This window comes from Eutrema salsugineum, unplaced genomic scaffold (assembly GCF_000478725.1).
Source record: "Eutrema salsugineum unplaced genomic scaffold, Eutsalg1_0 scaffold_1, whole genome shotgun sequence".
Taxonomy (NCBI): Eukaryota; Viridiplantae; Streptophyta; class Magnoliopsida; order Brassicales; family Brassicaceae; genus Eutrema; species Eutrema salsugineum.
In genome coordinates this window covers 198,298-220,098 of record NW_006256909.1, presented here as the reverse complement: position 1 = coordinate 220,098, position 21,801 = coordinate 198,298, and the positions used below count along the sequence as shown (strand labels likewise).

The 21,801-nt window shown below is 38.1% G+C and overlaps 4 protein-coding genes across 4 annotated transcripts; 3 read left to right on the top strand and 1 right to left on the bottom strand.

Annotated features, from left to right (window-relative positions):
- The first annotated feature begins 163 nt into the window (after positions 1 to 163).
- Positions 164 to 2,139, top strand: LOC18028391 (5'-methylthioadenosine/S-adenosylhomocysteine nucleosidase 1). The gene is made up of 8 exons (XM_006411607.2): positions 164 to 368; positions 500 to 563; positions 697 to 788; positions 973 to 1,079; positions 1,301 to 1,375; positions 1,487 to 1,561; positions 1,637 to 1,729; positions 1,834 to 2,139. The coding sequence occupies exons 1-8, from the start codon at positions 272 to 274 to the stop codon at positions 2,029 to 2,031; spliced, it is 801 nt and encodes a 266-aa protein (XP_006411670.1). The 5' UTR covers positions 164 to 271; the 3' UTR covers positions 2,032 to 2,139.
- A 128-nt stretch (positions 2,140 to 2,267) lies between these two features.
- Positions 2,268 to 4,239, bottom strand: LOC18028390 (putative ER lumen protein-retaining receptor C28H8.4). The gene is made up of 6 exons (XM_024148575.1): positions 3,942 to 4,239; positions 3,325 to 3,524; positions 3,036 to 3,176; positions 2,867 to 2,947; positions 2,591 to 2,715; positions 2,268 to 2,490 (listed from the first exon to the last, which is right to left on the bottom strand). Exons 1-6 carry the CDS (start codon positions 4,162 to 4,164, stop codon positions 2,442 to 2,444), a joined length of 819 nt encoding a protein of 272 aa, XP_024004343.1. The 5' UTR covers positions 4,165 to 4,239; the 3' UTR covers positions 2,268 to 2,441.
- Positions 4,240 to 7,826: 3,587 nt separating this feature from the next.
- Positions 7,827 to 9,644, top strand: LOC18028389 (proline-rich protein 4). The gene is made up of 2 exons (XM_006411605.2): positions 7,827 to 8,104; positions 8,198 to 9,644. The coding sequence occupies exons 1-2, from the start codon at positions 7,954 to 7,956 to the stop codon at positions 9,445 to 9,447; spliced, it is 1,401 nt and encodes a 466-aa protein (XP_006411668.1). The 5' UTR covers positions 7,827 to 7,953; the 3' UTR covers positions 9,448 to 9,644.
- A 719-nt stretch (positions 9,645 to 10,363) lies between these two features.
- LOC18028388 lies at positions 10,364 to 21,366 on the top strand. The gene is made up of 32 exons (XM_006411602.2): positions 10,364 to 10,557; positions 10,642 to 10,815; positions 11,012 to 11,107; positions 11,459 to 11,528; positions 11,720 to 11,844; positions 11,993 to 12,133; positions 12,225 to 12,382; positions 12,525 to 12,693; positions 12,778 to 12,876; positions 13,040 to 13,117; positions 13,195 to 13,254; positions 13,336 to 13,493; positions 13,663 to 13,864; positions 14,007 to 14,126; positions 14,466 to 14,551; positions 14,633 to 14,737; positions 14,929 to 15,027; positions 15,474 to 15,562; positions 15,677 to 15,825; positions 15,970 to 16,113; positions 16,194 to 16,301; positions 16,579 to 16,689; positions 16,785 to 16,892; positions 16,971 to 17,081; positions 17,211 to 17,374; positions 17,494 to 17,965; positions 18,110 to 18,217; positions 18,316 to 18,374; positions 18,525 to 18,906; positions 19,031 to 20,581; positions 20,675 to 20,882; positions 21,013 to 21,366. Exons 1-32 carry the CDS (start codon positions 10,450 to 10,452, stop codon positions 21,093 to 21,095), a joined length of 5,895 nt encoding a protein of 1,964 aa, XP_006411665.1. The 5' UTR covers positions 10,364 to 10,449; the 3' UTR covers positions 21,096 to 21,366.
- Positions 21,367 to 21,801: the final 435 nt, after the last annotated feature.

Sequence of the window (21,801 nt, the reverse complement as noted above, 5' to 3'; positions counted from 1 at the left end):
TGTTTGACAGAATTTTATTTGATTATATTTAAAAGGATCCTTGTACTTAAACATTGTAACTTTTTTATTACTGTAATTTCTTTTTGGTCACAGTAAAAAACTAATGTAGCGCACAGGAACTAAATTTTGGTATTTACCTTTGAGTTGCTCCTGGTAACGCAAAAAGGAATAAGCATCGGTATTCGCAGGACGGAATTTGGTGCCGTTTCTTCCCCGATTCTCTCGGATTTTCCTGGGAAATCAAGCAAACGCGGCGAGAATCGGAAGAGCTATGGCTCCTCATGGGGATGGATCAACTGACATCGAGAAAGCCGAGCTTGCTCAATCGGAGAGTCGTCGACCGATCTCCACTGTCGTCTTCGTCATCGGTACTTTACTCTTTTCTACATCTCTCCTTGTATCATCTATATGTATGTTATTCGTCTCCGAGTCTTTGGAGATACCTGAATCGATCGCCCGATTTCTTCATCTCGCCTTTTGCTTTCTCATGGAGCTGCAGCTATGCAAGCGGAGGCTCTACCTTTGGTCAACAAGTTCGGACTCTCTGAATCTACTGATTCGCCGTTAAGAGCTCCTCTTTCTCTCCCTTTTTTTTTCCTCCGATTACTGATTTAGCTTGTTTGTTCTTGATCTCTATGAGAAGAAGAGTTACTAATCTCTAACTTAAAGTCGCTTCTTGTAAATGATACTGTGCAGGCTTGGTGAAGGATTGCCCTGGGTTCTCTATCACGGGGTGCATAAAGATCTTCGAATCAATGTAGTTTGCCCCGGAAGAGATGCAGCTTTAGGCAAGTTTCATATTATCAATAAATAGCGTGCCAATCTCTCGATTTTAGTATTGGTAGCTTTGGATTTTCAAGTCGGTGCATTGTTTCGTATGATTTTGTTGATGAAATGAGCTCTAGAAGGAAAATGAATGCACTTTCTTTTGCTCTTTCTTTTATGCTACAAGTAACTGAGATTTCTCTCCAGGGATCGATAGTGTTGGAACTGTTCCATCTTCTCTCATAACCTTTGCTTCTATCCAAGCATTACATCCTGACATCATAATCAATGCCGGAACCTGCGGTGGCTTTAAGGTATATTGTTTCCTTGTCATTTATTCTCTGCATCCCTGCGAAGAATCACCTCTTCTCTTTCTCTGTCTACTTGTGAGAATACGTGTGAGAATGCGATATTTGAATTTGATTTTGTTACTCATTTTCTGAGCTTGATTCAACCTGAAATTTGAATTGCATCATTCAAATTTCTCTCTTTCTCTCGTATGTAATTGAAGTAGTGATTGACTGAACATTATCAGGTTAAAGGAGCCAACATAGGCGATGTATTCCTTGTATCTGATGTTGTGTTCCATGATAGAAGAATACCAATCCCAGTAGGTTCTTCCGCCCTTTATTTTTTTCAGTTCTTGCTTTGGCAGTTTTAATCTCTAGTGATTCCTTATTTCATATCGCAAGTTCCTGAGATGTTTGTGTATCTCTTTCAGATGTTTGATCTGTATGGAGTTGGTCTTCGTCAGGCATTTTCAACCCCCAATCTCCTCAAGGAACTCAATTTGAAGGTGTTTAATATACTCAAAACTGTCTTTGAATTTTCACAGTATCGAAAGCATATTCATAGGATTGGGTGTTATCAGATTGGCAGGTTATCTACTGGTGACTCCTTGGATATGTCCACACAAGATGAATCATTGATCATTGCCAATGATGCTACGCTAAAGGACATGGAGGTAATGTGATGCCAACAGCTCTCTTAATAACTGAATCTAGCAAGAAAATCACTCAAGTTGAAAACCAGTTTTATTGAAACTCTATTTGGCAATGGATTTGTCAGGGTGCTGCTGTGGCGTACGTTGCTGATCTTCTGAAAGTACCAGTAATGTTCTTAAAAGCTGTGACCGATCTGGTGGACGGAGATAAACCGACGGCAGAAGAATTCTTGCAGAACTTGGCAGTTGTGACTTCTGCGCTAGAGGAAACTGCCACTAAAGTGATCAACTTCATCAATGGGAAAAACCTTTCAGACCTTTAACTTTTGTGTGATTCTTTAAAGTGCGTTTCAGCATCATTTGCGGTTTCACCCGTTTCCGGTGATTATATTCTTCGATAATAAAACTTCAATTTTTGAGACGTTTTTTCAGATGATGAAGTTTTCAATTATTCCGCCGTTCGATAACGTAGTTAGATTTGTCGAATGCGAATTCGGTTCGATATTTGCTTTCTCTCAAACATTACCGCGTCAAAGGAAATAAGCAACCGAAGAGAAATGAAAAACCAAATCAATAGTCAAAAATATACATAACACAGTAAAATTAATTCGTCACCCCAGAAACATAAACCGTAGGATCAGAGGTAGATTAAAATTGAGCTGTCTTTCCCCCATTTGAATTTCCGGCAAGCTCATCGGATATTACATTCACTGGAGTATTCTATCTTTTAAACTTATACTACTCCAGACGGAAGCCGGAGAACAAGCTGTCCTCCGAATACACTGCAGAAGATTTTTTTTTTAAATAAAGGTTGAAACTTTTTTGAGTTATATATAAAGAGACGAAAAAGCTAAAAAAGTGCAAATGAAAAACTAAAGATACCTTTTGACGTAGTAGTAACAGAAATCAGCCAGGATGAAAGTTTGAACAATTTCTGAGATTAGAACCATTGATGGCCACAATCCATAACCCAATGCGACAAGCAATCGTCCCCGCGTGTCCACAACCTGTTTCGACCACAACAAACATTGTATAGGATTTTACTTTCAGCATCCAAAAATTATTTGACTTTCAATGTATCGATATAACTCTTCTCAAGTAGAGGGACTGCTATCGGTTTAATCTCTATTCTCTCTTGAAGAGGAGAAGAAAACTAACCTGTAAAACCCAGTGGGCACAGCTAAGGAATCTTGCTACTCCAAGCGCGAAAACATAATGAGCCGTGAACGGTTCAACAATCTGAAACAACCAAATAGATGCGGATAAGAGAGTAAAACAAATGTGTCACTTTAGTTCTCAACTTGCCATTGAAAAATAAAGTTGTCACCTTTGTGTTTTGCATCACTCGTAACTGAGGCAGCACTGAAACAGCTTCAAGGTATACACATAATGCCCACGAAATTCTGTTTAATATGTTGTGAGAAGTCGATGGATGGATCAACACAGCTAACACAGCACAGGGCACAAGCTACAAAATAATAAAACCAGAAAATTGTCACTGTGCCTAACCTGCTTCTCTGACCTTACAACGTAAGCTTAATTCATAACAAAGACTTATAATCGCTTATAACCAACATGAATGGCACAAAGTCTTGTTGAAAAACCAAATAACTTACCACAAAATAGAGAGCAAAGTTGTCTTTGTCCTCCATGTAACTTGCCCTTAACTTAAAACGGATCATAAATATAACCCAAAGAGTTGTTCCCAAAGTAGCCAAATCCAGAATGGTGTGTATATCATATTCCATTACAAAGCTGCAATACAGCCTAACAGCTAGAAATATCGCCGTAAGCTCCTGAGATTTCAGTGACAATCCTACAAAATTATCCCCAAAGTAATATAAACAACCAAGAGTGAGAAAGAAAAAAAAAAAAGGTATACGCTTTTAAAGGTGGTTTGCATAATAACTCTTCGAACAAGAATTATAGCATACATTTTAAAACCCCTAAATTTCTAAGCGCACCAGTGATTAAGAGGATGATGATGATAAGTTTTACAAACTAGAACTAAAAGCTACTTCCGGGAGCATGAAATAGTGATTAACCAATGCAATTCTGATAAAATCCCGAAACTTGAACAGGATACTGAGGCATAAACCAAGAGAGTTGGGACGTTGACAAGTAATTTTGCTTAAGACAGACGAATACAAACGACCGGAAGCTACTTCAAATATCCTTAAAAACAAAAAAGGATGTGATCAGCACAACTAAAGAAGAAAGTTTGCTTTTTTACCGGCACAAGTCTTTTCCTTCATGAGTTTGTAGATGAGAACACAGATCCCGATGGAATGAACAGCTTCGGCGGCAACGAAGAGATTGTCGTGATCGTGAACAATGAATCTGAGCAGAACCAAAGCCGCCATGCCAGTGACCACCGCGAGAAAAGCCTTCACCTTCGGTGGTTGCCTCCTCACCCATGACCACACCGCGTGGATCGGATTCTTGGTCGCCTTCATGCTCAATTCTCGTTTTTCCCCTTTCCCCTTTTTCTTTCTCTTCTGTTCTCGGCAAAGTGAAAAAAAGGTTAAACTATTTATGAGGACGACCTGATCGAGATTAAAATAAAAAGGGAAGTCTTGTTTCGGTTGACTTCTTTAAATGACTAATTTATCCCTTCTAGTTCCAGACATGATTGTAAAGTCTCTAAGCCTTAAATACTAAATGGACCGTGATTGAATCTATAACTTAAGGCCCAAAATCATAGTATCATTTTTTGGTGTGGTGATGTTGACTTCCCTATGACACTCAGAGGGTTCGATAACTGCCTAAGCCTTTATTAATGTTTCAATATTCAACTAATCAGAAAAGGAATCATTGTTATATGATGCAAATCAGAAAAGGAATATAGGGGATATTACCAACAATAAAAGTTATTACCATTTTGTACATAGAAACTTTCTTATGCATCAGTTCCCCTTTTTTTCTATGAAAGACACCACCTTGATCTGATTTGCATTGTTTGCACAATAAGGAATCCGAGGAGCAATGTTTGAGTGGCCAAGTAAGGGAATTACTCGAGGCCGAACGGCAGAATATTTACCATTGACATTAAATGGGCTTATGCTCATTAAGGTTAATTATGGGCGATCATTGAGTACATATCTTATAGTTTTTTAAAAAAAATATTAGGCATGGCGAAAAATTAAACTCCAAAATATTTACCAATGAGCATAAGTGATAAGCCTAACCCTTTTTCTTCATTACCTAATTGTCTCTATAAGGGTTAGCTTCCATTTGGGTATGAATTCGTTGCACGCATGGAGATACTGTCGGAACCAGCTCAGAAGTCATCAGATGGATGTCTTCGCATTGTTTTACTTACTTTTGTTAAACCCAAAAGTACCATTTATATTATGCGTTCATATTTTCACCTCATATCATTTATTTTGGACATCAACCTTTGTGCTTACTTCTACTGGTCCATAATCCATTGGTCCTTTACATTCAATATGTAATACATATATGCGAGTTTATATAAACAATGTAGTTATACTCTGAGAGTATGTCAACATCCAGATCTGGATTTACTCGGGATATTTTCTTACGTACGTCTCAGAATCATAAAACAATTCGTTTTTTATTACATAAAACCATTTTCTATTGATCAATCAATGTGGAACCATATACAGTTCACATATTTATCGCATTTCACCTAACAAAAATCATATCACAAAACTCACACCATGTGGGACTATGCCCTTGGTTGCCCCCAAAATTAGATCCTTTTTTTATTGTTTTCTACTTTTTTTTCTTTGTTGTCAACCCACATTTATTGTTTCTACTTAATTAAGTTGGGGGTTATCCTATTTTTTTCCATAAAGAAGTCAGTGTTTATCTTCCGATTGTTTCTAGTGATAAATCTTTTCACCCTCGCTTATATGTGTCGAATTAGAAACCCATCCTTACTTTAATTAAGAAATTTACGTATGCACTAATATAACCTTTATAAATTAATACCTCGATAAATTAATACCTCGATAAATTAATACATTTTCTAAGTCCCAAATTAGTTTTTTAAACTAATTTTTATATCGATAAATTAATAACTCGATAAATTAATAAAATATTGTTGTCCCGACAGTATTAATTTATAGAGGTTTAACTGTATATTAATTTCATATTTGGTTATTCTCTTAGATTTCTATGACATTGATTGTTTTAAACGACATCGTGAACGTTGGATCCTTATATAAACGAATTCAACATTTTTATTCTTTTATCAAGCAATTTTTGTAGCTGTCAAACGTTATAAAAGATCATCATTTTTTGAGTAAACAAAAATAAAGTCAAATTTTTGCTTAACTTTACATTGATAAAAATATGGAAGCATAGTCGATGTAGGCTGTCTATACCCCCGATCTATCATAGATTCATAGTCATCATCTACACAAATATGACATGTTCTTACATTTAAGAAATGGGCCTTATTGGTGATTCCTGTACACAGTATATGCAAGTATTGAATCTGTAGAAATTACACCGGAAGATTGATTTTTTTTTCAACTTGAGGCCCTTATTGTCCAACTGTCCAAAGCCATCGCATTAATGGGCGTGGTGAGTAGGTACAGCTTTAATATGGCAATATGAACATACCGATATCTCTTATATATAACTTCACTAACCAATAACCATAAAAGAAAAAGAAATCTCAATCTGGTTATGTATAATTCTAGTTCGCATTGTAAGTTCATAACTCCTAAATTGATATTATTTTCTTTTATAAAGGTCAGGTCTCTAACTTCGAAAGTCAGAGAAGGCTATTGCCTGCACCCACAAATGCATGAATTATTTGCATTAATTTTAAAAGAATCTGTAACGATTTGAGTAGCTAGCAGTGAAATTTGCTTAAGAATTTTGGATTTTACGTTTGATCGGCCATTTGGGTAAAACCAAATTACAGAGAAAAATCTGGCGACATGTTTTATCAAAAAAAAAAAAAAAAAAATCAGCCGACACGTAGGTTTTTAAAAAATCATAATTCTTTTTGGTACGTCGTAGGTTTTTCTATTTGGTTTAATTTATTGGTCATAATGGAATTCGTAAAAGCAAGTGTTCTTCGACTCTTCGTTTCATTTCGAATGGAACGAAATGTATATACACCGTATTACGTATACAACAAAAAAACGCATTACGTATAAATATAACGTTTTTCCACAAAAGATAAACAAAGTAAGTAGTAGGCTTCGGATGGTTTGATTCAAGGGCCTTGCAAACTTCAGAGAGGAAGTTGATTGATGATAAATATCACATTTTCTTTTCCCATCTAAGCAGATGCCAATAAAATAAAGCCGCGATCGGTAGTCTATTTTATTTTAATTTGTAATTTGTACACGGGACATTGGCTAAAAGGATACATCATGTCTGCATGTTGGGCGTAATTGTGACCGTATGTATAATCAGTACATGGATTAGATTTTTTTGTTAGTGTATTATCTATCTCTCATGGTGATGGAATTTTGGTAAAAGAAAGAGTTTAAGTGGTGAACAAGATCTACAAGTCTACGAGTAGTGTGACTTGTTTTTTTTCTTTCCATAAGTAATATTTAAGTTTCTCTTCAAACCACAGTGTGATTCGCTTCAATTTGTTTGGTGGAACGTACACACACTCATTAATTCATTTGCTTTTTACTAGCGTGTGTGTGAAACCACAAAAAAAAATAAAAAAATAAATAAAGGTTACAATACAAACCTGTAGTCTCTATGACAATAAAACTAAACCATATATCTGAGGATCAAAAGGTTCCGTGTGTCGAAAGTTCTACGCATGTGTCTCGTGCAATATCGCTGAGGAGGGGAACCAAAAGTAAATTTTTTTTAATGGTGTAGTCCTATTTTGATTTTAGATAAATATTTAAAAAAAAAAAAACAAAAACCAAAAAGTCAATTTGTTTCAACCACCCTGCATGGAAAATATATCATAAAGTACCAAATCGACTAAAGTTACAACGATGAGTTGGACCACGACACTAAATACGAAATACAAACCGCCGAATCCAATTATTGTTGGTAAAAAAATTTAGGAAGTAATAATTAAGATCCTATTAACCAAAAAAAAAAAAAATCTTCAAGAAACCTTGTGTTAAGACCATTATATAAGTGAGAGGGAGTCTCGCTATAATCATCTCATCTTCTCCACTAACACTCAATCAATATATCATATAGTATCTTTCTTCTTATAAAGTTTATATTTGCAGGAAAGGAAAGAGTACGTAGTGTGTCAGAAATCTCAGAGGGTGAGAATCCCAATGAGGATCTTACCCGAACTTCGAGGTTCGGTCCCGTGCCTCCTCCTCCTCTTCGTGTCGGTTCTCTTTTCAGCGACTCTCTCTCTCGCTCGTGTCGTCGAAGTTGTCGGTTACGCCGAGAGCAACATCAAAAATCCTCATGCTTTCTCAGGTGACCACATTAGTAATTAACTCTATTACAGTTTCATATCTTTTTTTTGTGGTTAATTACTTTTGACCAATGTGTGATTATTATTTGTTATAGGACTCCGAGTAACGGTCGAATGCAAGGCGAATAAAGGCCACTTTGTTACAAAAGGTTCCGGAAACATTGACGATCAAGGAAAGTTCGGTCTGAATATTCCTCAAGACATTGTCTCCGACGATGGAGCTTTAAAGGAGGAGTGTTACGCTCAGCTTCACAGCGCTGCCGGAACACCTTGCCCGGCTCACGACGGCCTTGAATCCAACAAGATCATGTTTTTATCAAAATCCGGAGACAAACACGTTTTGGGTCTCAAACAAAACCTAAAATTTTCACCGGAACTCTGCGTTTCGAAATTCTTCTGGCACATGCCTAAGCTCCCTCCATTTAAGGGCTTTGATCATCCTTTCCCTTTACCTCCACCTTTGGTGCTTCCACCGTTCCCCAAATTCAAGAAACCTTGCCCACCTCCGGTCCCGGTTTACGACCCACCCCCAAAGGTTGATCTTCCGCCACCTGTCCCGGTTCACGAGCCACCGCCTAAGGTAGAGCTTCCCCCACCTGTCCCGGTTCACGAGCCACCTCCAAAGGTAGAGCTTCCCCCTCCTGTCCCGGTTCACAAACCACCTCCAAAGGTGGAGCTCCCACCGCCGATTCCTAAGAAGCCTTGTCCGCCTAAACCGCCAAAGATAGAGCATCCACCACCGGTTCCGGTTTACAAGCCGCCGCCAAAGGTAGAGCACCCACCTCCGGTTCCGGTTTACAAGCCGCCACCAAAGATAGAGCACCCACCCCCGGTTCCGGTACACAAGCCACCGCCAATCCCCAAGAAGCCATGCCCACCTAAGCCGCCGAAGAAAGTTGATCCACCGCCGGTGCCAGTGCACAAACCACCGCCTAAGAAGTCTTATCCGCCCAAACCGCCGAAGATAGTCCATCCACCGCCGGTTCCAGTCCACAAGCCGCCAAAGAAGCCGTGCCCGCCCAAACCGCCAAAGATCGAGCTTCCACCACCGGTTCCGATCTACAAGCCGCCGACAAATAAGCCGTGTCCGCCTAAACCACCGAAGATAGAGCTTCCGCCGCCGGTTCCAATCTACAAGCCGCCGCCGAAGATAGAGCATCCACCAATCTACGTGCCACCGGTGATCCCGAAGAAGCCGTGTCCTCCGCCGGTACCAATACACATACCACCGGTGGTGATTCCGAAGAAGCCATGTCCGCCACTTCCAAAGTTACCGCCTCTTCCTCCTAAATACTTTCACCACCCTAAGTTCGGCAAATGGCCTCCGTTGCCGACACACCCTTGAGAAACTAATACGTATATATATACGTATACTCATATATATTCAACGTGTTTTTTTTTTCTTATAAATATTAATTATCCTGCATGTTTAATGTTTTAATTGTTTGTTTTATCTCTTTCATCTTTGTTTGCTTTCTCTCCGAGTGTAGATTGTTTCTTTCTTTTTTATCTGCCAGCAATAATATGGTAATGATTCCTTTCTCTGCGTTCTACGGGATGATGATCAGCTTAAGGTGATCAGTAGTGTAGTGATTAATTTGAAACAAATTAGCCAATGACTATTCAAAGTATAATCACTTGAGTGAATTTAAAGACGAGCTGGCATTTGTAATTTGATGTGTAATAACAAAGTGTGAGAAAACTAAAAAAGTGTGCCAATCAATGTTTTTTTTTCCTCCCCATCAAAACGTATAAAGTGTTGATAAATTTGTTTATTTAAGGAATGATCTAGGTGAAAAATTATTGGCTGTGCGAAAGCTCAGAAGTCAGAACAAAAAAAAAGTATAAACACAAATTGTACTGACGCCGTAGCTTTGGAATCTGGACTGGAAGGACATATACAAGCCAATATTTTTATACTTTTTTTCAAGCCATACTTTTTTTCAAGCCATATTTTTAGTCTATAAAATATTATTTGAAATGTTTTGATTTGTGTCATAATTTTAAAACTCTATGCATTTCACTGATTTTTGGAAAATATATATATATATATGTATGTATGTATGTTACGTATAGTTTACAAATTTGCTGTAATATTTTCAGTATACACAAAAAGGCCAATATATTGGCTTGATATGAAGGGTAGGAGACAATATTCAATGGGTTTATTATAGTGACTGAACTCAGGGCCCAAAGTGATTTTATTCATTGGTATTTTATTTTTCTCAAAATACAATAATGTCTGAAAAGCGCGAAAAAATTAAAATCTAAAAATCTCGATTTTTCGTCTTCTCTCTCTCTAGGGTTTAAGCGCTCTCGAACAGTGATCTTTCACTGAGCTCTTTCAATGGCGAACCCTAAATCCGTCGATGCGTCCCTCTGGTGGGATCCGTTTGGCTCCCTTCTCAGCGAACTCGAGAATTCATCTCTCTCTGATGACCTCCCTCAAGCCATCGTAACATCTCTCTCCCCCCTTCATTTAATTATGCGATAAGGTGCGGGATACTGGTGCTAATTCAGTTTGCTATCTCAATTTCAGGCGGAGAAGTTGGAGAAAAACCACGCGTGGTTCGTTGACACTCTCTCAATGTTCAAGTCACCGAATGGGAAATCAAAAGATGCTTTGAATTCGGATGTAGTCAAAATCAAGGAGCACCAGTTGGTGATTATGCCTGAACTAAAAGAAAAAGCGCTTCGAATCAGCTCTTATCTGGTTAGTTTTTCATTTTCGGTTCTGAAATTTCAGTTGAGCTCGAAAGAAAACTCTATTGGATTTTTCATATCGACCTGAGTAATGTATACATACCCCTATTATTTAGTGAGAATGATTAGTTAAGTGATGCAGGCAATTGGATGTGGAGAAAGTAATTGATCGATTTTTTTCCTCTTAATTTATGAAATCTGGACAGAATCTAGATGAAATCCAATCATATATCCTCGTGGAAAGATCTATGGAGCAGGAATATGGAACAACTGACTCGGTAGCTCAAGAATTCGTTGACGTGGTTAGTAGCTTACGGGTCTCAGATACCTTTCAGTCTCTATTTTTGCTTATAAATTCAGATTTAGTTGAATGAATAGAATAGTTAGGATTCACAATTTTACTAGAAAGCAGAAACTCACAAGTTTTCTAAAATAACTGCTTTCTTTGTTTCCGGTTTGGAGATTTCTTTTGAATATCCTTTTTGTTGTTTCTGTTATAATAAGGTACCAACTAACGAATTCAAGAAATTGTTCACATCCTATATTTTCGCCTATGACTTTTGATTTGTAAGTAGTTAGAATTTCGCCCCTTTTTTCTTCAGCGTTCCTTCTAACACTTTTGCTGTCCTTCTGTTCCAATGCTATTTTTGAAGGTATTGCTTCAGTATTACATAGAGCGACAGTGCCTACTAAAGTGTACAAAGCGTATTCTCATCCATGCCTGTAAGTCATGATTGTGTTTTCCCCATTTTTCCGCTCTCTTATTTGTAATTGTCTTAACAAATATGCCCACGTATAGTTGCAAATTCAAGATGCTATAATGATTATTTTCTGATGGTCTTACCCCTGTGAGATTCTACCCACATTTTTCATTCCTATCTCGTTTTTCAACTGATTGTAGCATTTTTGTACAGTATATACAACAAGAGAAGAAAATACTATCAGGGACGAAGCTATAAAGCTGATCTCAGATGGGCTTGAAAAACAACAATCATCAATTCTTGAGGACCTTTTGTCATCTTCTTTTCCACAGCAGATGGTAAGTGTTCAGAGTCCTTGCCCTTCTTAACGTCTCTTCGATCTTATTTTTATGTAGGGCCTTGTATTTACTTATTTTAGGACTCTGATTCTATCATTCCAACTAACATTGCCGGTCCAAATTTTTTATTTTATCTACAACTTTGCAGGATGCCAATCTATTTACTCTGTGGGCGGAGGAGACACTAATTGAGGACAATTTGGTTTTAGATATTATTTTCCTTCTTTACCATGAATCATTCTATACTTGTAATGGAGAAAGATGGGGAAAACTGTGTTCCTTATACAAGGTATCTCGAGTCACCAGCTACAATGCACAATGCGGCTTTCAGTTTTTTTTTTTGTAGCCAACCCTATTCACTCGTAAGTGCTGTCTTGCAGGGAATACTTTTGGGCTCCTATAATTTTAGGAAGCTGGCAGTGTCAGCTGAAGCACAGCTTTCTGCATGTCGTGTAAAAATTCAGTTGTTGATGATTCTTATAGACACGCTGGATATGGAGAATCTGTTACAAATGGTTCATGACGGAGTACCTTTCAGGTTTGTTTAGCTAACTCTTGAGGAACACTGCACAGAAAAAGTTAACTTTCTTCAAACATGATCCATAATGAGAATTTTCCATTATCCTAATTTCCCCTGTATATCTGTCGATATTGCCTAAAGGTTCTACATTTCTTTTAAGGTCTGGCCCTTGTGTTTTTTCCATTAATGATGTCCAAGATATGGATGCAACAATCTCTAGCCTCAACACTTTGGAAGTAAAAGAGGCAGGACCTCTAGTCCTTGCCTGGGCAGTGTTTCTGTGTCTTATTTCATCACTTCCTGAGAAGGAGGAAAGTCCGTTCCTGATGGTATGAAAGTGAGAATACTTCCATTATCAAGTCAGAGGACACACATCGTTCATGTATATGTTTTTTTTTTTTTTTGATAACCAGGAGATAGATCACGTGAGCTATGTTCATCAAGCTTTTGAGGCAGCATCCTTGAGCTATTTTCTTGAAATTCTTCAGAGAGACGTGTTGAATGATTTCAATGTAAGTTACTAGATAAAATTCCTGCTACCGAGCTTGGCTTAGTTTGTTTTCTTGAGATTGACATTTATTTTTTTTAGCAAATAATAACTACTTAACGCCTCCAAGTTTTGTTCATGTCATCCTTCCCTGTGTTGATTCTATCATTATTTTAAACCTTTTCCAGGGGCCAGTCTCTGGGTATCGTAGTGTCTTGAGGACTTTTATTTCAGCATTTATTGCGTCTTATGAGATCAATATTCAGGTAAAACTCCGTTGATGTAGAAAATGAGTTATTTTATTGTGAATGCAAATTCTTACTCAACTCTTCATTTTTGGCAGCTGGAAGATGCCACCCTGGAGTTGATACTGGACATCCTTTGCAAGGTTTATCAGGGAGAGGTATGGTTTATGCACGTTGTCCCTAACTTTTTCCTTAATGTTACACATCCATAAATGCTCATTGTGTGCCATAATTTTCAGGAGTCCCTCTGTAGTCAGTTTTGGGATCGAAAAAGTTTTGTCGATGGCCCTATTCGGTGTCTTCTCTTTGATTTGGAGAGTGAATTCCCATTCAGAAGTGCTGAATTTATTCGTCTCTTGTCGTCCCTGAGTGAAGGAAGTTGGCCTGCTGAATGTGTGTAAGTAGTAATCTGACAATATACTATGTGCGTCTATGTACTTTTATCTGAAACTTTTATATCTAGACAAGAGCAATGTTGTGCATAAAGGCAGGATACGCTGCACTCATAAGCTTCCTGTCTTGCCAAACATCATCGCTCTGCATTCTGCTGTGCTTTCTTTGTGCAGGTACAACTTTCTGGATAAATCAGTCGGGATATCAACCTTATTTGATATTACTAGCGACTCTCTAGTGGATAATGCCTCCCAGCTTGTTGAAACTTCCCAGCCGTTGCATATTCAAGGTCTTGAAGGTTTAGTTATTCCCAGCAATACTCGTGGGCGAATGCTGAGAATAATCGGTGAAGATACTGGCCTTGTACGGTGGGAGGTAAGTGATATTATCGTCAGATTCTTATGATTTTTAAAATAACACAATGAAGAATCTCCCAGTGTTATCTCTTGTATGGTGTACACTGCTACTAAATGGTTTAGCTTGATAAATACTGATTCATGACATTTTCTGTTCCAAGTTCTCAATATCTGGCGTGATAGTGTTAATCATCCGTTTGGCCAATGGACTCTACACTGGTAACAATCGTGAAGCTTTTGCGACTCTTGAGCTATTTCGTCGAATGGTAACATTTAACAAGGTAACTCCATTGCCCCTTCCTCATTTTTATTTAGGTTTATGAAGTAATGATTGCTTTGGTATTTGTACACAATAAGGTAGACTATGCCCTTGTTTTTCTTTATAGATATCCTTCTCTGACCGTTTTTTCAAATTTTTTAATCAAAGGCTGTATGTTTGGACGTCTCTCCTGTCCTAAAAAAAAGCATAGCATGAGAAAACGATAACTTTGTTTTCCTTTGAATCAATCCGTCTCTGACCGTTTTCTCAAAAATATCAATCTAAGACTGTATGCTTGGTCTGTCATAAATATGCATCCTTAGTTTTTCTTCTCTGACCAGGTTGCAATATATTATTTTAGGGTGTATGTTTCTCCTTATTGAATATCAATCACTCCTTTCATGCTCACGAATCTTACATGAATGGGAAGATGGAAAGTGATGTGAGGTAAAGTTTTTGCATTTGATTTCTTCTTACACGTTTTGCTTCTAGGGTGCTTCAAAATACTATCTTTGTGCTTTCTTTCAGGGTGGTTGATATAATTTGCAATTCAGTCAGAAGCTTAACTTTTGACACTAGTGGTGCAGCTGTGATGGCAATGGCTATTGATATCTTAGCAAAGCTGCTGCGATGGTTAGTTCCTGTGATGCTTATGCTTTTGCTGTCTTGGTGAACAAAATTTTCTTCACTATTTCTCTGTAGCAAATATATGTTGTAATATCGACCTTCATGTGCAGTATCTTGTGTATTAATATTCTTTGGAACTTGGTATAAGTTCTATGTGGAACTTTATTGATAGCTAAGTTTATTTTCTCTTTGAGCAGTTCCCCATCAAATGTTGCTCCCATGGTTTTAAAGGCAAATATATTTGACATGACTTCAGGGCTAAGCGTCCTAGACAGTGGCTACAATATGTCATTGAGGTTTGACCACACTTATCACATACAATGTCCTATTTTATAATTTGGTTTACTCATAGAGATAGTGATAGACCATACTCCCTACACATAGAGATTTACTCCCTAGATTTTTTTTTTTTTTTGGTTTTCCAATTTAGAGTATCGGTTATCCACAAGGAGGCTATATCTAACAGATAGCCAGCAACATTTGATATGCTTATCCTGCAAAGAAAAACTTGTACATGAAAACTTCTTAGATCTAGCAATAAAGCAGAGTTATTGACAAATCGCTGAGTATGTTGTTAATTGCTTGGGACCATCCGGTTGTTTCCAAGTTTTAGGACTGATTAAATAGACGATCGTGCTTAATTATTTATTTTGCTTCATCATGTTATGCATTCTCTACCGCATTCTAGCCTGTGATGATTTGACTACTTATTTACTCTTTCCATTGTCTTAAATACAAAAAGCGGATCATGGTCGCTCTCGGGGAAACTGGCAAAGATGATCTTGATTGACTGCGAGAAGAATGATACAAGCCGCCCGTTGGTCATATCAGGCAAGTTTGTGGTAGAATATCGTTGAGTGCGTAATCTGCATGACCATCTCGGTCCTCTGTTTATTTAATCTGTCGCCTTTACCACCTAATGCTGTTTATCTCTATATCTTTCAGTTCTGGAATTCACCTTGCAACTTGTGGAGGGAGGACTGGAGGATAATTTAGTTCTTGCTTTAATTATTTTCTCTCTGCAGTACATTCTTGTTAGTCATGAGTTTTGGAAATACAATCATCGAAATATGCGTTGGAATGTGACACTAAAGGTATGTCGCTAATTATGAGCTTTGGCTCCCCCTCTCTATCTACTACCGACGGACAAATTAATTGTTGACTTGGCTATTGAAGTCAATGGATTTCGAGCTTATCCATACTAAAATCTTCTCTGTTATTTTTGTTGGTTTCTCCAGGTCACTGAAGTGATGAAAACGTGTCTCAGATTCAGTAAATTCTCCACAAAGCTGAAGGATGTTCTCCTTAATATCTTGCTGAACGATGCCTCTGTTCACAGTGCTCTATTCCGAATCATTTGTACGACTACGCAAACTTTAGAGGTTTGTAGATGCTCTGTAGTTGTCTTTCATCCTAGTCTGAAATGCTTTAATTGATTTCCTGATATGTTACATTGCGGCAGAACCTTTGCGTAAGCCGTTTTATTGAACCAGCAGAGATTGAAGGATGGCAACTTTCTATAGTCTCTGTTTTGGATGTTTTAGACATCACACTCTCCCAGTCTTCGGAGGTAAAAGTGTTCTCTCGTCTCTAACCTTGTTAAAAAAATTTGCAAGTACATCCTATAGCAGAAATTAGCTATTGTTTACTCTTTCAAGTTGAAGGTTCCTTCAAAATGACCTTGATTAAACTCTTACAATTTTAGTTTTGTAGAGGTAACATTGGATTTTGCCTTGGTCAGCTATAATTTGTGACATATTTTTCTCACTTTAAATATATGTTGTTGGTTATACTTGTTTCCCTTCCACGCATTTTGGAAGTTGATTCTTTGCTATTATTTGTTGCAGAGTACACATTCTGGTCTTTCCGTGTTTCATCAAGCTATGCTGTCGTCTACAACTAAACCAATCTCAGTTGTTGCAGCTATCACATCACTGATATCTTACTTCCGCAATCCTGTATGGACTTCATTCAAATTCGCAGAAATTGATGCTTTGACCAACTACATGTCTAAAAGTCATATCGTCTAAAATACATATTTTTTTTATTGCAGACTATACAGCTTGGTGCTGTTAAAGTGCTCTCAAAATTATTTGCCATGGCAGAATCATCACAATTTTATATAAAAAGCAACGCAGGCTTTGGTCTAGACGATAAACAGGTTAGTATTACATCTTGGTTATCTGTTTTTCCTTTATCTTCATTTGATGTATATATTAGTTTACAATTTTCATTTTAGATTACAGATTTAAGAAATTCGGTTAGCCAGATTGTACTTGATCTATCGGGACAAAATGAAGATCTAGTCGTTGCCACCATGAAACTACTAACTGTTGCGGCAAGATATCAGGTTGCTTCCAATTCTTTCTTTGATTTTCTTGTCACGTGCCTTTGCACGCATTTTATTTTCTTGAAACCATCTGAATTCTCCAGTTTCATCATACTGATTTTGTTTCATTTTAATACCTTCTTTCTTCAGCCTGCTCTTTTAGTTGCCATATTTGATTCAAACGAAGACTCAGATGCTGTTAACTTTAAACAGTCAAGCAAAGAGGTTTCCTCAGTTCCTGAACTGGCTTGTAAATCTTGCTTATTGCACATTATCTTGCGATATGTTGAGAGGGCAACTGATTTTGTCAATAGGTACGTTAAAGGCCGAGTATATTTTAGTTTGTCTTCTAATTACACTGAATATCTTTTTGAAAGTTTCTGGATGGCCTGTATCTCTTGCATATTTATGCCGATGGTCTCACTTTCACCAGGCGCACGGATATATTACTGAGTTTACTTGATTTCCTTAAAACCCTTTGGCAAGAGGCGGGCCAATACATGAATATCCTGGAACCATTTAAGGCATCAAAGAAGTTGTGGGAGGAATTTTCCAACATCATATCACAGGGGTGTAAGCTAAAGGATTCGTCAGTTGGAAGTTTAGGCAAGGAAGAAATCTCTAAATTATTTGTGAAATATCAGTGTCAGTCTTCTGTTTTGGAAATTATGGCCTCTAACATGTTTTTAAACAAGAAGCTGTTGTTTGCGGAATCACTTAAAAAACCATGCTTGGGGCCAAAAGAGAAGACATATAATGCAGTATCTCCATCCAAATTAACTCCAACAGCTGATTCAGATCCCAAGGATATCTTTTCAAAATGGTGTGACATATCTGTTTTAGATTGCCTTATCCAGACAGTCTCTTCTGTAGATGGTGAAAGTGAAAGAAACTTCCAAGCAAAGGTCCATCTTCTGTCTGGCATATATCCTTTACTTATAAAGCACATGCAGTAGAGTTTCATCACACTTTCACCGTTTGGTTAGGTGCTCCATCTTTCAGAGATCGTAATTTTAAGTTCTAGTGTTCCTCATTTTCTGCATTGATAGGTTGCTGCCGTTTTACTTACTGTGCATTTGGTTGTGAAACTGGAAACATCTGGCGCTGGAGCATTATCTATGGCTTTAGTTGGGAAAATCAAACTCATATCGGAAATGGTATGTTCATCTCTTTTGAATCAAATTATATGTATGGTCCCTTTAACGCACTTTTCAAGGCCTAGTCATATCTGATTCTGATGTCTGTCTGCTGACAGCTTTGTGCCCAACCTGCTTTTTCTGAGTTGTTGGTTCAATATTCAAAACTTGGCTATAGGTAAGACCAATGTTTCTGGTATTTTTACTAAACTTGTTCTACAGTATGTCTTTGCTTTTTTCCAAATCCAGTGACGCATGTATCCTGTTATTCAAAGAGAGTATCACATTATCGTGTTATTGCTTATACTCTGTTGGTTATATTTGCTAGCGGAGGAAAGGCGTTGATGCCTTTGATTCTCAGCGATCTATATTGTCATCTACAAGGAAAACTTGAAGGTCGTGAAATCCCAACTGGTCCATTCAAAGAGCTTTTCCAGTTTCTAGTTGAGTCGAGCTTTTGGGAGAAATACAAACAGAAAACTGATAAGGACAAAGATATGGCTTTGGGGGACAGTTTGTTTGACACTCAGCATATACGAACGGAATTAGGTATTGATATTTGGGATTTCTCCGAGTGGAAGTCATCTAAAACGACAACAGAGGAGTTGTTGAGTTACATGCAGAGAGAAAACTCGATAGTTCTACTCACAACTTCGCAGCTCTCTGTTTTGCATGCATTGACATCAGTCTTGATACTTTACGAGGACAATGTAAGTTTCTTTGCTCTAAATAGTTTTGCTGAGATTTGTTCTTTAATATGACTTGTGCCAGTAGAAATGTTGCATGTCCGAACTCATGATGTAGATACATCTAAATTTTACACCTTATGTGCAGTCTCTTGAAGAAAGTGCGGCTGTGGAAAGGAAAGTCCCTTCTCGAGTCGCTATTTCAAGCATTAATGAAGTGTGCCAGAAATTCTGCACCACGGTTGATTCACTTGCGTCGCTCTGGAATGCACCCAAGATCGTGTTTGACATACTTATTGCACAGGCAGACTTACTATCCCGTCTTTTGAAATCCGCCAAGAAAGATCTGCCGTTATCAATATGTGCACTTGTTCTGAAAAATGTTGGGCCTTGCCTCAAAATCCTCGGTAGTTTGAGGCATTCAAATGCTTTACTGAAGAAGGCGATAAACCTCCTGCTTGAGGTGTTGCTCCTTGTTGTGGATTTTGGTTCAGACAGCCCAAACACGAGTGGCATAGGACTTATGGTGCCAGCCAAAGATTTTGCAGAGATATCAGATGCAACAATTGGATTATTACCCCTTCTCTGCAACTTCATGGGGAATCCGGAGTACTTGACTCTCTGCCTGACAACAGTAGACTTGATTCTCAGAATATTTTTGACCCCAGAGACATGGTTCCCTATTATACAGAGTCATCTCCGCTTGCAGCATGTTATTCTACAGCTTCAGGACAAAAAATCCACGGCATCCGTTTCAGCAATTATGAAATTTTTCTTAACTATTGCTCAAGTTCATGGTGGTGCTCAGATGCTTCTCAACTCCGGATTTTTCTCGACTTTAAGATCTTTGTTCATTGACTTGCCGGATGGAATGTCTACTCTGCTATCTGAAAACGAAAAGGACTCGCTGCTAGAAAAGACAGAGAAACCTCAACATATCTGGGGAATCGGTTTGGCTGTGGTTACGGCCATGGTTCATTCTCTAGGATCCGTATCTGTGGGTGCTGATATTGTGGAGAGTGTGATATCTTACTTTTTCTCAGAGAAAGGTTACATGATCTCATATTATATCGCTGCGCCGGATTTCCCTTCTGATGGCCGTGAGGCCCGTGACAAAGTGAGACCACGAGTTCAAGGGACATGGACTTCCCTTGCTTATCTTAGAGAAACTGAGCATACTCTCCTTTTGATGTGTGCATTAGCAAGCCATTGGAGATCATGGGTTAAAATAATGAAGGAGATGGATTCTCCATTAAGAGAAATGACTATACATCTCTTGGCCTTTATCAGCAAAGGCGCTCAACGCCTCAGAGAGTCTCAGATCCAAACATCTCATCTGTTATGCCCTCCAGTAGTGAAAGAAGAGTTTGATTCCTGCAAAAGACCGTCTTTCATCAACAGCAAACTCGGATGGTTTGCTCTAGCACCTTTGGTTTGTGTTGGGAAACCCAAGCTCGGTGCTGTATCAATCTCGACTGCTCTAGTTGCTAGGGGACAAACGACAGAGCATCCTGGATCTGTTCCTCAATCACACTTTTCAGACTTGGTTGCGGTACAGATTTATAGAGTGGCTTCTCTCTTGTTGAATTTTCTTTGTTTACAAGCAGAGGGTGTTGTTAAACGGGCAGAGGAAGTGGGATATGTTGATCTTGCTCATTTCCCTGAGCTTCCAGAGCCGGAGATTTTGCACGGTCTACAGGTATGATAACTCGAGAACAAGAAGAGATATATGCAATGTGTTATTTTTCTTTCTCTGTGTGCCTGGCACTAGAATGTGTGTGTTAATATGCAGGACCAAGCCATGGCGATTGTCGCTGAGCTTTGTGATAATTACAGTCCCAAAGAGGTTCCTGATGAAGTAAAGAAGTTGTGCCTTTTGCTGCTCCAAATGACAGAGATGTCGTTATACTTGGAACTCTGTGTTGTTCAGGTTTGCAGGATCCATCCAGTTTTTGGCCGTGTAGATAACTTCTCCAAAGACTTTAAAAAGTTAGTGAAAGGTAACAAATGTTTCTTTCCTGAAAAGGGGTTATTTGATAATTTGCGATTTGTACCATCATTTTTTGTTGCAAGAGAAGGAAAAAAAAAGTTGAAAACTGTTGGGTAACATTACTTCTTTGTCTCGAGCAGTTGCAGAAGAGCATGCCTACTTGGAACCGTCTATGGATTCACTGAAGAAAATAGCTGTGTTTCTGTATCCCGGATCGCTATAGGGACGAACTTTACATTCTTCACAATAACCAACCCCACGTGAAACAGAATCTGGTACGTATGGTTTAGATTCCCTGGTGATTTGATGCGCATTGAGTGCCCCCATGGTATTATTCTGTGTATTATTTATGTGCTATGTATAAAATTATTCTCAATTTTTTTGGAAAAAAAAAAAGTATAGCTCAAACTTTAAAAATGTTCTCGGGTCATGCTGACCACTCCTTTTAAGGCCGCTCGTAACGCCGTTGCTTTCATTTGATTAATCGATTACCGCAACAAAATTCTTTTGATTGGTTCTCTCTCACTCTCTCTAGACCGGAGAAAGGGCACTTCCGAATATATCATTTTTTTTTTTTTTGTATTTCTTTCTTATACCTCAGTGTTTGAATTTTAAAATATAGATCGCAGTTCTTGTCACCGTACGCTTGATCACGTTTCTTACTACAAAAATGAGCTGTCGTATGAATGTCACTTGAAAAAAAACTGAGCTGTCAAAAAATCCATGAAGAAACGCATGTATGTGTCTCTACATAATATTATTTCGACATTAGTTGGTAAAGAGGTGAAATAATCGTTTCAAAATTGAGGGAAGTGTATAGCGTTTGAGATCGGAATTAACGTTTTCCCAATATTTATTTAATTTAATACAGATGAATGAATTTAGGCCGATGATAAATCAGAGGTAAAATTTGAGGAGAAGAGCCAGTC